The 17,057-nt window shown below is 55.9% G+C and overlaps 1 protein-coding gene across 2 annotated transcripts in view; it reads right to left on the bottom strand.

The window, feature by feature from the left end:
- The window catches only part of ELAVL1 (ELAV like RNA binding protein 1), a 37,230-nt gene that overhangs the window by 7,993 nt on the left and 12,180 nt on the right, over window positions 1-17,057 (bottom strand). For both annotated transcript variants that reach the window (XM_054583333.1, XM_054583335.1), the window contains exons 2-4: window positions 16,396-16,583; window positions 5,852-5,955; window positions 4,106-4,259 (exon numbers count right to left, since the gene is read on the bottom strand). In XM_054583333.1, coding sequence (XP_054439308.1) covers window positions 4,106-4,259; window positions 5,852-5,955; window positions 16,396-16,567 — 430 coding nt within the window. In that variant the 5' untranslated portion in view covers window positions 16,568-16,583. The remainder of the gene's footprint in view (window positions 1-4,105; window positions 4,260-5,851; window positions 5,956-16,395; window positions 16,584-17,057) is intronic.

The following is a 17,057-nucleotide window of genomic DNA, read 5'->3' as shown; positions in this document are numbered from 1 at the left end:
CCCTGGCCCTTGAAGAACTCAAGGAGCGGGGTGGAGCTGGGGTGAGGGACTTCTGAGCCACAGAAGAGCCTGGCTCCTTCTCCTGAGGAGAAGAAATGGGGGCCAAACGTGAAGGTCCAAGTGTAGTGGAGAGGTGACAGCGAGGGCCAGTCTGAGGGTGACGTCACTGGGCTGGAGTCCTGGGTGTCACTGGTGGGTGGCTGCGGTTGACAGCCCTATCCTAGACACTCATCTTGCCTGCTTCACCGGCTGTCCTAAGTCATGCTTTCTTCTGTAGACAAAGGCCTTCTGCACATGGAGGATGACACTGAGGAAAGCAGGACAGCCCTGGCGGGCGCGGCTCACTCGCTCAGGCACTGTCCTGCACACCGAAATGCCGCAGGTCTGACTCCCAGTCAGGGCACGTGCCTGGACTGGGAGCCGGGTCCTGGCTGGGGTGGCACGAGAGGCAGCTGATGGATGTCTCGCTCGCGCACCAGTGCTTCTTTTCCTCTCATTCTCCCTCCCTTCCCCTCTCTCTAGAATCAGTAAGAAAATAAATAAAACAAAAAAAAACCCATTCTGCTCCCACATTCCAGCACCTGTCCTTACCATTCCTCCTGGGGTCCCACCAACTGCCCCCAGAATGGGCACTACGCATGGGGCATGGGTCTCCCCGACTGGTCTGGAGACCATGCAGGGGCACAGAGAGGCTCAGGGACAGCGATCGGGTGGGGTGCTGAGATGACAAGTGTCACTGCAAGACACGGCGGACCCCTCCGGGCCTGGAATCCCACGTTCGGGCCTGACCTGGATGAGGCGCCGTGGGCGCCCATGAAACGGGCAGTGGACAGTCAGGGGCCCTGTGCCGAGTTTCTTTGCTGACAACTGCAACCTGTGGTGGACGTCCCGTGTGGAGGCCCAGAGCACACGCTAGCGCCGTAACGGGGAAGCGTCCCCGCCCCCAGCACTTCACGCGCCAAGGTCACCCAGCAGCTCCGGCCGCCCCGGCAGTGGCTCCATAGCTCTTTAAACGGAAATTTAACACAGACATACCCACCCAGTGGATTAGTGAGGTCAAGTCAGGCAACTCACATGCGTGCCCCAGGAAATTCTAGAACTTGAGCTTAGTTTTCAATTTTAATTCAAAAAAACACCTAGAAATGCTGTTTATATGTGTTCTTAAAGGGCATGAAAAACAGCTTAGACAGATGGAAACCTGAACAAAATCTCACTGTAGGCAAACGATGCTGAAGGCTGGAGCTGGCTGGCTCCTGTGGGGAGACAGCTCATTCTATTTATACAGACTCCTGATCAGGCGGAGAGAGTGTGTGTGCAAGTGGGGTGTTCCTGTTCGGTTTTGCAAAGTGACTTTCAAATGAAAACTTAGGGAGTGCAATGGACAAAACTATTATTTTTTTTAACAAAGAGAGAGAAAGAAAATGTTATTTAAAGAAAATAAAAATAAAAACAAAAAAATGTTAGTTAACACAAGGGAGCATTAATTCACATATTGGGTGAATGTACGTATACTTTTCAAGATAGCTCTGTGGCTTCTTCCCTTTTCGTGGGTTTTTTAAAAACTTTATTTATTTATTTTGAGACAGAGGGGAAAGGAGGGAGAAAGAGAGGGAAACGTTGACGTCAGACACACATTTATAGGCTGCCGCTCTGAAGAGCCTCTGACTGGGACCGAACCCACAAGCCCGGGCACGCGCCCGGACTGGGAACTGCTCTGCGGGACGACGCCCGACCAACTGAGCCTCGTGGGTCAGAGCCCACTAGTGCTTTTCAGAATTAAGAGCAGAGACCAATAAATGGCACAGTCTCCAGAGGAGTAAACTATAAAGTTCACAGTTAAAGTGAATGAAGCAGCAAAGAAATTAAAAAAACCAAGTTCTGCCAGCTCAGGCTGTGCAGGCCCCTGAGTGCCCCCCGCCCTCGCCCCTGAAGAGCATGCCTGTGAAGGCGGGGCTGCCGGCCGCTCTCGCCCAGGCCTCCCCGGGCTCCAGGGGCACCGGCAGAGCGGCCCCAGGGGGCGGCCTCTCCAGAGCAGGGGGAAGACGAGGAGCCTACAGCTCTAGGGGGCTCACCTTTCTCCTTTCTAATTCTAGCCCCAGGCCAGGAAGCAGGAATGGGGGAGGGAGCCTCTCTTCCCTCCCTTCCCGTCCTTTTCGAGGGTTCCAGGATGGAGAAAGGTGTGGGGTGCGGACTCCCGTCCCTTTACTGAAGGCAGAGGCTGGCAGGGAGGCCTGAGGGAGAGGGAGGGTCCAGGACACCCCCGGGGTCACAGCTGAGCTGGGGGCAGCCCTGGGGTGCTCCTAACGCTCTAGGAGAGAAGTCTTGCAGAGAGAAAGGAAGCAAAAGCCTCACAAATGGCTGAGGGAGCTGTCTACAGAAGTGACACAAAAACTGGTGGCCAGGGGCGTCTCCTCGAGGTGGCCGGGCCCCAGCCCCAGAGAGCAAGGCCACTCTCAGCAGCACTGGACGGCCCGCTCCTACTCCTACACAGGTGGGGCTGGGGACCAACCCGTGCACCGACCCGCCGATGGGACTGCTCTCTCTCAAGGGGGGCTTTAGGAACCAAAGGAAACTCGTCTGGGGCCGGCCGGCCGGCGGGGGCGGGCATCCCCAGTGAACTGTGTCCCGCCTCCAGCCCACCCCCTACACTAGAGAGGAGGGGAAGAAGAAAGCAGGCAGCCAGGGCGGGGCAGGGCCCCTATCCCGCCAGCACACCCTGCTGCTCGCACAGGCGTCCGCCACACGTCCGGGGTGCCCAGGGCTCCCATGAAACGCCAGTGACCTGAGCCTGTGGACCATACACCACAAGCCACTCCTCCTCAGGCCCCTGGGGGACTCCAACTGTCCACTCCTCTCAAGGCCAGGCCTCAACAGGCACCAATCTCAGCTCCCACAGCCAGGGCTGGAAAAGGGAGAACAGGGGCAAGGCTGCCTGTCCCGAAGCACAGAGCACCGGGGGGGGCCGAGGGCGGGGGCGCACGGGAGGGGGGCGGGGGGGCGGGAATGTGGAAAACTGTGTGTGCCCCCACCCACTGCCTCTCCAGGGTCTACTCTGCAAAGGGGGGCTCACCTCAGAGGTATGACTTCCTGTAACCTAACTATCCAATATTATTATTATTATTATTATTATTATTTTTAAAGCCTCACCTGAGGATGTGTTTATTAATTTTTTAGAGCGAGAGGCAGGGGGAAGAGGGGAAAGAGATGAGAGAAATATCCATGTGAGAGAAAAACATCGATCAGTTGCCTCCCGTGCACGCCCCAACTAGGGATGGAACCCTCAACCTTCTGGGGCACAGGACAATGCTCCAGCTACCTGAGGCACCCAGCCAGGGCCCAACATTAATTTTAATACCACAGACAAGGGGGTGGTGAGTACTCTGTGTTGGAGGAAGATAAAAATCAAATGCAGACAATTCTACCAGCTTCTCTGAGCTCTGTGAACAAGAAGCTTCCTTTCGGGTTTGTTAGCAGAGTCCTGCTCCCTGCTCCCCGCTCCCCGCACGGAGGCCCGGAACTGGATTCCTGCCTACCCGGCCCCCCGCCCCCCGCCCAGGGCTGCTCCCCAGGGGGTGTGCGGAGCCTCAGCTCGGTTGTGCCCGACTGCTTCATGCACAGCCCAGAGCCCAGGCGGCTGACTTCCTGACCTGAGAGGGGCCGGGATGATCGGCAAGAGGAAGTCACCACCTTTGAGCTCTGGGTGGGGCATCTAAGTGAGAAACGGTCATCCTGGTAGCTTCGGGGGAATAAAAAGAACTGGACCGGGAGGTAAGACTGGCACATGGCACACCACGTCCTGCAGTAAGAAGAGGCCCAAACCCTGAACCCCCTTCGCAGACCAGGCCAGGCCATCGGGTGTCTGAGGGAACGTGTGTCTCGGTGCCAGGACGCCTTGGCGTTTTCACCATAAAATGCCAGCCTGATGCGGGGACTCTTTCAGGCCTCTTTCTCATCAAACAAAGGCCAATGTCATCTCACTTCAATTCTGTCTTCGCTGGTAGAACAACTAACAACATTTAAATTCAAACATGATTGGTCTTCCCTAGAAAACTCGGCCCTAGGCCTGGAGGAACACCTCACCGCGCATCCCCGGCCACAGCTGTACCTGTCGTCTGGTCCACAAGGACCCGGGAGTTGATGATCCGCCCGAACCGAGAGAACATGTCCTCCACATCCTTCTGGGTCATGTTCCTGGGGAGCCCGCTGATGTACAAGTTGGCATCTTTGATGACCTCTGAGCTCGGGCGAGCATATGACACCTTGAAAACAAAACCGCTTTCTGGGGTTAGGGCAGGTATGTGGCCAAGGCATTGAGGGAGGGTATTAAATCTGGGGGTGAGAAAAAGCCAACCTATGGTGGGAGAACACACAAACATGCGTCACCTGTGGCAGCATTTGCTGGCAGGTGCCCGTGGGCCAGGCAACGAGGTGAGAGCCGGCAGTGTTTTCTCACCTGGCCCTTGTGTCTCCACAAGAACAGTGTTCCTATCTTACGAAGCAAGTGACTGAGGGCCCACAGCTGGTTGGCGGCAGGGCAGGGACCCAACTCTGCTACCTGTCCTCCTACCGAGGTCTTATGCTTCTCTGGATGATGGGCTGGGCTGGCAACAAGACCTGCCTGTAAGGAGCCCCGGGGTGGTGGGCAAGAGAGCTGGGTGCTGCTGGCAGCGGGACACCCATTTGCCAACAGGCAAGCTCGCCGCGGGAGCCCAGGTGGGGCCCATGGGTGTTAGGGGAGCCCTGAGTGCCACACTGAACTCTTCAATATTAAATGACTCCAGGCCTTTGTGTTTTGCAAACCTGAAAAGAGCCTAAAAGGAACTTCTGTAGTGGCTTAGATGAGATGGTATGTGTGTGCACTAGAGGTGACGAGGGGTGGCTGCAGGGGCTGATGGGAAGAAAATGATTTTGGTGCTTTCTTCAAAGAAAAGGCCTTTGAAGAAAAAGCAAAAGCAGTGTAGACCCTGCACGCCAGGAGGGATAGGTCCAAGGTCCCACTCCTGCTGGGGAAGGGCAGCTGGGAAGAAGCCCTTCTGCCCATAAAAGGACAATCTGGGGAAGTGGGACTCGGTCACATCCAGTGGGGTCAGAACCAAGTGAGGAGGCTGGGAGATGGAAGGGGAGGAAATGGAACCGTGTGCTCCAGAAGGTGGGGACTGTGCGGAACTTTCTCTCTGACGGTCACAAAACCAATGTGATGAGTGGCCTGAGACCCTAACGTAGGGGCAAACATGGCCTCTTGGTGTCACTGGGCAGAACGAGGGCACAACCACAGGTGCCTGCCACAATGCGCAGGCCTGCCAGGCAGGGCAGGGGTGCGCCGAGAAAACGCACATGGCCCTGCGAGGGCACGGAATCTGTCTGCTTTGTTCAGTGTCTGGAACGCAGCGGGTGCTCAGTAAGCGTGTGCTCAGTAAGCGTGTGCTAAGTGACCGCTGCCTACAGGGGCCGCGAGGGGCGAGAGGGGCGAGGCAGCGGAGCCACTGCAGTGAGCCGGAGCGGCAGGGCCAGGGCCTGGGGCTGCACGAGGGTGGGGGCGTCGCAGCCGGACGTGGGACAGGCGGGGCAAGGGGGCTGCCCCTGTGTATATGTCCTTCAAGGGGACCCTCCCTGTACTGGCGGGGCTGAGGAAGCCATAAGCCACAGCATGAGGCCTGGGACAGTCTCCGCTCAACACACACCTGACAGGCAAGGCCTCAACCCCGAGACAGGAGGCTCCCCAGGTGCCCCGGAAGCACCAGGCTGCGGAGGTGCGGCTGGGGCCCTTGACAGTGAGGGTGAGGCGAGAAGGGCTCGGCCCGGGCACCAGCCCAGGGCAGGGAGAAGTGAGGCGGGGCGGGCTGCGCTTTACCTTAATGGTTTTGGACTGGAGCCGCAGGCCGTTCAGCGTGTTCACTGCTCTCTCCGCGTCCTTTGCGGTCACGTAGTTCACGAAGCCGTAGCCCAGGCTGTGTCCTGCGGGGAACACGGACGCAATGGTAAACCAACGGGGGCGCGAGCGGGAGCACGAGCAGGGCCATGCCCTCCTGCCTCCGGCCGGGCTCAGGGGAGCACCGTCAGAGACGAGCAAGACGCGAGAAAACACACGGGCAGCCAGAGCCAGGGCCTGCAGGGAGTGGAGCTACAGATCAGTGGCTACAGTCTGTATTAATGGTTTATTTGTTACACTTCTGGGACAAACTTGTACATTTTTGGCAAAAAATAAACGTTACTTTTGTAATAAAAAGTTATTTAAAAAGAAACATTGTGCTACTGACTGCATCCTGGGGAACCAATCACCAAAGCAACAACAATGACGCCCACTGGAGACGGCCATTCAGTGGGGCTCTGAGGGCGCCTGGGTCTGCGCAGGGGAGGAGGGCGGTCACCAGTGGAAGAGCAGAGCAGCATTTCCCACCACCTCCCTCCCCAGTGCGGGGGAGCCTGCGGGGCCCGGCCACCCTGCATCAGCTCCTCTCACCTTCCCCATCCTGCGCCGGGTGGGGGGCCCAAGGAGAGGACGGCACCAAGAGGGGCGGCAGCCCCGGCACCGCCTCCACAGCCCCGCCACGCCGGCAGGCTCCCCTCGGCAGCGGCCCCACTGTGATGCATCATCAGCTGAAGTCTGGGGAAGTCACGGGCTGCAAAAACCCGAGTTCTCACCAAACAAATCCCAGGTTACAAGCATCATGTCCCCACCCCTTCTTTGTGAAACTTTCAGAACTGGGAGCGACCCACTGGATACCCACAGGGGACTGAGCATAGTAGGTCAGAGAGGAGCAAAGGCTGAGGGTCAGAGGGGGAAGGAGCCCTGCACTTTCTCTGCAGGGGAGGAGCCAGGAGGAGGCGCAGAGAGCCACCAACACGACCACAACGGACCCAAGCACACGCCACGCAAGGGGCACTGACCACAAACAGGGCACTGCCCTGGGCAGAAACAGAGCTGTGTGGAAGACCAAGACCCACGCCCTGCCGCCGAGCTTTGCTCACTTCCCCCCATTGGCAGAAGGTTACAATGAGCAAGTAAAAACTACAGCCAGGCCAAGCCACAGCGAGGCTGAGCTCCTCATGGCAGCTGTGCCGGCTCCGCCCACGGTGCTGGGGGAACCCAGCAGACAGCCTCACTCAGTTTTGCCACTTAAAATAAAAATTTATTTTTTTAGATTTAAAGAAAAATTACAGATATAATAATGAGAGTTCCCATATATCCCATGCTCAGTTTCCCATGAGTGACAAGTCATACTAGAATGGACGGAATGCTTGTCACAAGTGATGAACCAGCAGAGGCACGCTGTTACTGACTGCAGCCCACACCTGGTTTCCATTGCCTTAGCTTTTCTGTCCCGGATGCCACCCCGGATCCCGCTAACATTTGGCCATCGCGTCTCCTCAGGCTCCCCCTGGGCTGGACTGTCTCTCAGACCCTTCTGCCTGTGACGCCCGGGAGGGCTCTCGGGAGGGCGGCTCAGGGAGGCTGCGGAGCCCCCGCTCCTGGGTCCGGCAGGCGTTGTTCCTCTTACTGAGGTGGGGCGATGGGTTTGAGGGGAGCCAGAGCGCAGTGCCCGTCCCATGACCTCACATCAGGGTGCAGGCTTTCCGCGCGACTGAAGATGCCGTTGGCCTTGGTCCCCTGGCCGAGGCAGGCGGTCCGGCAGGTCTCCTCTCCATCGCACGGCCGCCCCTGCCCTCCTAGGTAAGCTTCGGGAGGGAGTCACTGCGCGGCTCACGCTCAGGGAGTGCTCTGTGGAATTCCATGCTCCCTCCTTCAGCGAAGGGTAGCTATTTAAATTATTTGTATGGCCACTTTCTTTTGTTTAAAGAAACAAGAACAAAACCTGACCCTCCAGACCCATATTTTTCTAAACCTCATGGGTCTCAAAGACTCAGCTCCTGAGCCTGGACAGCAAGGGCCCTGGAGAGCAGGTCTGTGGGGCTCTGGCCTATCCAGCAGGAGAGTCATACTGGCAGCTCAGAAAACTTCTGTTGGCTCCAGGTCAGGGACTTAGGGTCCTTGCAAACAGTCCAGACCACAAGTGTGAGAGCTGAGAATGCGGAGAAGGCCTGCGGTATGAGCTCCCAGCCAAGCTTCAGCCTGACTGGGATTTTTACCCCCAAACAGCTGCTCTTCAACCCCATTCTGACCATCTGTCACTGCGGCCAAGCCGAGAAGCCCGTCCTCTCTGGACCAGCCTGGGACAGGCTCATCTGTCTCTCTGATCAGCACCACCTGCCCGTGGGTCTCCTTGTCTTTCTGCTCCACCCACAAGGTCAACCCCACCCTGGAGCGCCTGCCTTCTTCCTTACTGCTGCCTCAGGTGGCCTAAGCACTGCTGGGGAAACCAGGCCCTGATGAAGACTCACCCAGACTCTGTTCCTGTGTCTTTAGCTGCGGGTGGCTCCTCTTGGCATAGAAACACGGGCCCAGCCCCACCCCAGTGCCCAGTGGCCTAGCGTGGCTCCCCAGAGTGGTCAATGCTGACTGCCAGCACCTTCAGCAAGGCCACCCATGACACTTGGGTGCTGCCCCACTGAAAGTTTCAGGACATCGCTTCCTGAGCTCTCACCTCCCCCAGGGTCTGACAACAACGCCAGGTTTTCTTTCTCTCCAGCTGTCCTTTAAATCCGTTCCCTTCCCGTTTCATTGAGATGGTCCCCGAGGTTCTGCCTTTGGTCCTTTTCTCCATCAGAGTCGTCCTGGGTGACCTGACTACCTGTGTGCCCGCATGTGCCAATGTTACCTGGGAAGTCACACACCCTCAGACGGCCGCTGCCTACCTTCCCCGGTCCTGCCCCCGACTCCAGTTCTCAACGAGTCCACCCGTACTAACTGTCCATCTAGTGGGTGTCATATCCCAGGCCAGCCTGGCTGGGCGGTTTGAAGACGATCACAGAAGAGTTTTTACCTTAGTGAAACTCACAACCCAGCGGGCAAGGCAGACAACAAACCAGCAAGGCAGGAAGGAACAAAACGACCACACAGGTGCTACGGGGAGACTCTTGTGGTGAGAGGCCGGCAGGATGGGTCCTCAGTAGACAGGGTGGCCAGGAGCACCCTTGGAGGAGGTGGTATCTAAAGCAACACCTCGGGGTGGCAAGCATTCCAGGCCCAAGAGCAAGTGCCAAGTCTCTGAGGTGATGACGGTGGGTGTGTCCCAGGAAACAGGGGAAAGGGCCAGAGGTGGCCGCTGGGTAGAGAGCAGAGTGGGTCAAAGCAGGCGGAGCCCCGTGGGAAGTCTGAGCCTGAGCGGGTCCGAGACAAGGGCAGTGAGCTCCAGGGAAGGGCAGCGGCAGGAGGGAGAAGACCTGCAGGCGGGCTGATGCAGGAGGGAGCTCTGGGGGCCTAGCATGCCAGACAGCAGCTCCCCTGCCAGCTCTCCCAGACGGGGCTGAGCCTTCTGGGGCCGGCTGGGGACAGACGTCTGCGTACTCCCATCCCCAGGGCTGGCTCTGTCCTCCCAATCTGTTCTCCCCTTGTGGTGGGCAGCTGAGTGCAGCAGGAAGAAAGGTGGGGGAGGAACAAAGGGGGGCCCCTGGTTTTCACCCACTTGATGAGGCCGTAGACCAGAGCACTTAATATGGTGCTGAGCACCCACTTCCACCCTTTCCTTCACCATAATCCAAGTACTTTCGTCTTTGGCTGCCCATTATAATCACCAGGGAAGCTTCTAAAAGTGACCACCACCCAGGCAACACCCCAGACCAGTGAAACTGAAGCAGGGGTGGAGTGGAGCAGGAGCGCGGGCGGCTTCTGTGGTTCTGAAAGCTCCCTCGGATCCCAACATGCCCAGGGGGCAGCTGACGCTGAAAGTGCAGGTGGGGGGCCCCAGAGAGCAGAGGTCCCCACGGTTATCCAGAGGAGTCCCAGGTGCCCCCGAGTTACTCTTTCTCTAATAGGGTCCACAGCCATGCAGGTAATGATGCAGTTCCCCAGAATCCTCCAGCGCCTGGGGGCGCGGAGCCAGGCAGGCAGGGCAGTCGACACCCCTGCGCTCCTTACAGATGGTTCTCGTGCCCTCTAGAGGCAGTGAGCCGGCTAGACTCAGTGCCATGAAGGCAGGTCAGGGGCTGCCCATTCCCCGTTTAGGGCGATGGAAGACCGGCCCCAAATGACAGAAGCCTGCGGTCTGGCTGGGGAGCGTGGGTGCTCCCTGGCCCAGCTGGGGCAGGGCCAGCATTCTGCAGGGGAGATACTGGGGTGGGGGGTAAGAGGAGGGAAAGAAACAGAAGAGGGACAAGGGACAGGGACAGAGCATAAGCAAGCCCTGAGTCTAAGGTCAAGGGACGTCCTAGAGGCTGGCCCTACCCCCAGCTCTCACTTTTCTCACATTGGAAAAGTAGGGAAAGCGCCACCATTGCCATTCTGGCCACAGGCCCAGGGCTCCTCAGTTCTGATTCTCTGATCAGCCCTGGCCCCAGAACTGCCCTCCCTTCAGAAGAGTTAAATGTCAGTTGTTCAAACACACCGGACAGCCAATTCCCAGGGTATGGCTGCTGGGCGCTACCGCTGGTCCGGATCCGGCACTCTGAGAGCCGCTGCCTGGAGAAAAGCGAGCCTGCCCCGCCTCCTTGTGGGTCCCTGCGCTGGGCACCCACCCTGTCTGCGCACCCACCCTGTCGGGCGACGCTTCTCCACACCCAAACAGACTTCCTCTCTTAGGGCAGGAGTTAAAACCGACAGGTGATTCCACAGCCCTTCAGCTCCCATCTGCAGACCAGAGTAGCCAGATGGACTGTTCTAACCCCTTAGTGCTCCTCGGGCTGGCCCAGGGTGCACGGCCGAGGCAGGCGCCCGCCCTGCCGCACGGGCGGGTGGGCGCAGTCAGGCTCCTTCTCTAGAGGTCCGAGGGGCACAAGGGGAGGCTTGACTGAGGGAGAGAGGCTGGGTCTTGGGGGGAGGGGGGGAATGTGTGAACTAATCAGGCAATAAATGAGAAACAAATACCCACAAAAGAAAGAAAATGGGTAAAGGATCAGAAGGGTATTTTATAAAGGAAGCCAGTAAATATGTGAAAATGCAGTTTTTCCTAAAAAATGCAAATTACCACTAGGATCAGATGCCATTTCTCAGTTAGGCTGGCAAAGATGAGAAACCCAGCCTGCCCAGGGGCGGGACGGGCTGGTGGGGGAAGGGAGTGTGAACTGGGCACCCCCCAGAGGGCAGGTTGGCAGTATGGGCCACGGGGCTTCTGGAAAGCACCGCGGTCCCCTCTTCCCCTTGGGGTGTACACTCCAAGACCCCCGGCGGGTGCCAGAACCCCAATGCAGCACGGACCCCTACACGTGCTATGTCTCTCTTACACACACAGCGTTCACCCAGGGCGCCTCTGGGGCTTGGCCGAGCGGCTGGCCCCGCTGCCCTTGCGCCTCAGGGCCACCGCGCAGTGACATCGGGACCCCTGGAGCACAAGCACTGCGACCACAGCAGTCGCCCTGACAACGAGACGCCGCTGGGAGACTGGTGGGCGGGGAGCATGCAGATCATGGGGACGAGTCACAGGTCTCAGGCAGGACAGCAGGTCGGTGAGACTTCACCATGCTACTCAGAACAATGCACAATTTGAAACTGATGAATTGTTTCCAGAATTTTCCATTAAATATCCTTGAACAGTGGTTGCCCAGGGGTAACTAACTAAAACCACAGAAAGCAAAACCACGGATACGAGATGACTATACACATTCTCTCATCTGTTGGTTCACTTCTAGGAAGTCTTTCTATGGAAATAACCAGTGAACAAAGATTTGTGCCAGATATTTATCTCAGTGAGGCTTAGAGAAAGAGTTACAGTAAACTGTTGTAAACTCCAAGCCTTCATACAGCAGAACACCATATGACCATTATGATGAGGAAATAGCTATGTTCAATGACAGAGAAAAATGCTCACAGGTACAGGAAGAAGAGTGTTTCACACAGCCTGGACGGCGCAAGCCCATTTTTGTAAAAGAGTACAACTGCTTACAGCCAGGAGTATGTACAGAAGTCAGTTGGGAAGGGCATGAACCACAAGGGTGGGATTATGGGTAATTTAAACTTTTCTTCCTTCTTGTCTCACATAAAATGTTTTCTATAAGGAACAAAGGTGATTTGCATTAAGAAAAAGAATGATCAGGCTGTCTGGGTGTGGAAGGACATTCCTGCCGAGGGAACAGCCTCCATGAAATGCTCACACAAGAGCGGCCGCAGGGCATGCCTGGGAAGGACAAGCAGCTCAGGCCAGCCCAAGGGGAGGGTGCGCGGGTGGGGAGCAGTGGCTGGGGCGGGGGACAGGCCCCAAGAAACTTCAGAGCTGACCGCAGGCAGGGGTAATGGCTTTATTCTGACCAGGGATGCACAGCAATGAGGAAGGAGCAAGCAAAAAGCTAAGCTGGCCACTGAGGACTGAGTGGCCAGCAGGACAGACAGTCCAGGAGGGTGAAGGCCAACTCCTGATCCCTGTGGGCGATATGGCATCTGCAGAGGGACCAAACATCAGGACAGAGAGCAGGGCCGGGCTACATAGTGACTGTGGATGGAAGAGGCAACGAATGCATGTCCCCAGTGCGGGGGCGGAGGCCTGGCTGACCAGAAATATTCTGAATCTTGAGGCCACCACATGAAACATTTTCAGCAGCCCAGCCATCACCCTGTCCCTCATCCCTCCTGTCACCAGGGCTTGGCCCGAGGTTGGCACTGAACAAATATTTGCTGGGTGAATGAATGCCCATGCTGATACGCATTCTCCCCCAATCCCTAGACCCTTTCACTGTTCATTCCTTCAACAGACTATGGCTACCTCCAGGGATACAGAGATGAATAAGGCTCCTGATCCCGAGAATTATATGAACCTAAAGGACAAGGAAGTCCCAACTTCAGTGCAGTGTGCAAACCCATGCTGCAGGTCTGCCCAGTTGCTATGGGAACCTAGAGGAGAAGCATCTGAAGCTGACTGGGTTGAGCAAGGGAAGGCATCCTAACGGACATGGGGCCCTAAACCGAGAGGTGTTAAAGCAGGTGAGTGAGAGCAACATGTGGACTGCTGAGGAGACTGCTCCTCTGCAGTGGGGGTGGCCTGGAGCGAACTCAGGTGGCCAATCAAGAGGCAAGAGCAGTAATGCAGGCAGAGGACAATGTGGTCTGGCCTAGGATGAAAGCAGGGGACATGGAGAAAAAGAGACAGAAACATCCAGAAGGACAAATACCAGGGATACATGTAAAAGGTGACGCTTAGATTACTGACCAGAGCCACTGAGTGGACAGCGGCGCCATCTGTTAAGATGGGGACACTGGGAAACAAGCAGTTGGCTTGTATGAAAGTCAAGGTCAGTTTGGAAAACAGTGAATTTGAGGGGTTGAGGGGTCTGACACTCGGAAAAGCTTTGTGGCTGAAAGGCAGGTGGCAAACCAAAGGGGAGGCTCAGCTTTGGAGCACACCCGCTCATCACAGCCTAGGCTTCAGGGGAAGAGGCCTGGGAGTAACCCCGAGGACCGCTGACGTGCACGGCTGGGAAGGGGCTGCGAGAGCGGCACAGCGAGGCCTCCGGGGCAGGCGAGATCCAGGTGAGCGGCTCACAGAAGCCAAGGGAAGGGGCTTCCAAGAAAGAGGAGACAGTCAATTTGCTGGCGCTGTGACCAGGAGGAGGAGGACAACAGCTCGAGCAGTAGTTTTCAACCGTGAGTGATTCTGCCCCCTAGGGAATACCTGGTAATGTCTGGGCACAGTTTTTGTCTGTCACAACTCAGAAAGTGCCACTGGCATCTAGTGGGTGAGGATCAGTGATGCTGCTCAACACCCTACAAGGCACAGGATGGCCCCCCACAGGAATTATCCAGTCCCAAATATCAACAGCGCTGAAATGGAGAAAACCTGAGTTACAGGAATTTGGAGAATCTCAGCAAGATTTTTCAAAAGAGCCCTGACTGGTATGGCTCAGTGGGTTGGGCATCGTCTTACATACAAAAAGGTCGCTGGTTCGATTCCCGGTCAGGGCACATGCCTGAGATGCAGGCCAGGACCCCAGCTGGGGGCGTGTGAGAGAGGCAACCACACATTGATGCTTCTCTCCCTCTTTCTCCTTCCCTTCCCCTCTAAGTAAATAAATAAATAAACCCCTTAAAAAAAAAAAGATTTTTTAAAAGAGAGCCAAGACTGGAGCACGTTGAATGTGGATGGGACAATCTCGCAAAGGTCCAGAGGAGTGGGCACGTGAACAGCCTGAGGTTCCTGGGGGCAGAGAAGGGCCAGGGTCCAGGACAGAGATGGAGATGGCTGCGGAGCAGAAGGCAGTCGTCAGGTGAGGTGAAGGAGTCACAAGGGGAACCACGATGACAAGGTTGCTCCGGAGGATGGGGACAGCCCTCGTGGCAAGCTGAGCTCAGCTGGGGACTTGGCTGGACAGGGCCCCAGTCTCCCTCTGGTGCGGGCAGCCTGAGCCTGGCCAGGATAAAGCAGCTGAAGGAAGGCCTCCATGGGCCGGGTTCCCCCAGAGCAGTGCAATCAAAGAACGGGCAGTGAGGTGGAAGGCCGCTGCCCCAGGACCAGCCAGTGAGGGAGTCTCACACTGGTGGCAGGGGAGGAGTGAGAATGCAAGAGGTTTTTCATAAAGTTACACTCACCCCGTTTAAGAGCTGCTAGCAAGGTGCTGAGCTGAAATGCAAGCCCAGGCCCACTTACTCCAAGACTCCTAGTACTACACTGATCTTGCCCAAAAGTAAGAAAAAGTTTATCTCTGAACTGAAAATTTTCAAACTACAATTTTACTGCTCTCTCAAAACCAGTTCTCTGCTTCTTCAGCCGATCCCACCAGATCCCACCAAATCTAGGTGTTCCTATTACCGTAGTGCACGTTCCTTTGAAAATCGCAGCAAATGAAGAGACAAAGAAATCAGGAACCGTGAGAATGCTTGCAAAATCAGGCTGCCACACAGAGGAACACCAACGGGGCTGAGAACCCCTCCCCCAGAAGGTAAATGGAGAAAGGCAAGACTTGCTAGCAGCACAGGAGAATTTCAAAACCCCTGCGAACAAAGACTCATTCAGGATGGTTTCCTGGAACAGGAGAGAGATAGTGGCTTCTAGAACACGTCTAACACTATAGAATTTTGTGTATTATTTAAAGTTCCTATTTAGAAGACATTGATTAAATCAGAGTCTCAGAACTGGAAGGGTCCTTAAAAGACTCTTGAGTTCCAAGTCCCCTCTGGTGAAACAATCCCCTACATGGCGTCAGCCAGCCTCTCCAGCAGTTGTCCCAGGGGTGGGCCTTGTCCCACTTCTGGCAAATGCTGGGAGTTAACAAGGAGTAGAGGGAGTTCATTATCTTACTCTACATGTAAATTTGAATAAGATAGTATTATATTTCCATAATAAAAATACTGTTTTACTTTTAAATTAGTTTCAGTGTAGGGACGCATAGTCCCACAACCCAGGTGGCAGCCAGGCCCCTCCTGGGAGGACTGTCCATTCCTCAGCTCCCAGAGCAGAAAAGAGGAAGAGGGGAAGGGGGAAAGGAGGTGGGAGGAGAGGGGAGGAGGGTGAAGGAGGAAGAAGAGAGGAAGAGGGGGACAATGAGGAGAGGGAGGAGAGGGAAGAGGAGGACGGGGAAGACAGTGAGGAGGAGGGGAAGGAGAGGAGGTAGAGGAGAGGGAGGGGTAGGGCTCCCTCAAACAATATTCCTCCCCGGGGAGAAAAGAATCACAATACCTGCTTTTTCCATGTTCTTCTCAAGAGTCCTTGAAACTGGGCTCTCAGAATGAGGGCCTTACCAGGTACTGGGCCTGCAGAAGGTAGGCGCCACCACCCCCACACTATGGATGGGGACACTGAGGCTTAGCGGTCACACTGTGAGGCAGTGGAAAGAGGGGCTTTGAGTCTGCCTACCCACCCCACACAGGCTCGGTGCCAGCCTGCTGAGTGGCTGCCCTGCTCCCACCTCCACAGAGGGTTCAAGGTCAGTGTGTTTCAGAAGTTAAAAGTTGACGGAAGGACAGCAAACAGTGCAGGTGGCCGGAACCAAATAAGAGGCCACCCATGAGGGAACTCAGCCCTCTGGCTGCAGGCCCGACCAGGTGCGGGAGCCCGGGAAGGCAGGATGGGCCCTCCTGGCCCGCCCACAGGCGGGCCCACTCCAGGCCAGTCCATCCTCCCTCGGTCCCTTCCGGCTCTCGGAGCAGACGCGGTTTCTGGTGTCTCCTCGTTCTCCTTCCCTCCCACCATCTTATTTTGGACATGCTCTCTGTCCGAGGTCGACTTTTTCCTCTTTCGGGAACCTACGTCTAACCTTGCACTATGGCAGTGGCGAAGTAGAGTTTGAGATAAAAATGAAACCTCACAAGCCTCACTGCAAGGCTGTGGCTCTTTTACGCAGTAGAGTCCCAGGTCAGGAAGACAGTGCTTAGCAGCTACAAGCACCCCCTTTACGAAAACGCCTTGGCTTCTTTACCTGCGACTTTATCCCGAATGAGTTTTGCAGATTCCACCTCACCGATACTGCTGAAGAGACTTCGCAGCTCATCCTGGGTCATGTTCTGAGGGAGGTAGTTGACGATTAAGTTCGTTCTCCCGATGTCATCCCTGCAGTCTTCGGCCATGTGGTCTTCATAACCATTAGACATTGTATTGTTTAAAAATCTGCAGGAGAGGGAAACCAAGTAAATTCCTACTGTTCATGTTGCCGCGCGGGGGACCAAGCAAATGAGGCATCAGCACCTAGTTTTCTCCTTAGCACTACTTCAGCTTAAGTCCACACAGAAACCTGCGCACGGGTGTTCGCAGCAGCTTTGTGTACGACTGCCCCAAACTAAGAGCAGCCACGGTGTCCTTTGGGAGGCCAGTTTGAGAAACCACCACCCACGCAAGGGAGTGTTATTCAGGGATAAAAAGAAATGAGCTATGAAGCCACAGAGACATGGAGAAACCTTAAATGCATATTGCTAAATGAAAACAAACAAACAAAAAAACACCCCAGCTTGAAAGGCTCTATACTATATGATCCCAACTACATGATGCCGTGGAAAAGACAAAACTGTGGAAATAATAAAAGGACGAGTGGTTGCTGGGAGTTGAGGAGGGGGAGGAAAGAACGCACAGGCGAAGCACAGAGGA

This window comes from Pteronotus mesoamericanus, unplaced genomic scaffold (assembly GCF_021234165.1).
Source record: "Pteronotus mesoamericanus isolate MK-2021 breed Mesoamerican mustached bat unplaced genomic scaffold, CSHL_Meso_final contig_730, whole genome shotgun sequence".
Taxonomy (NCBI): Eukaryota; Metazoa; Chordata; class Mammalia; order Chiroptera; family Mormoopidae; genus Pteronotus; species Pteronotus mesoamericanus.
Note: the sequence above shows the minus strand (reverse complement) of the source record. Positions and strands in the feature narration are given on the sequence as shown.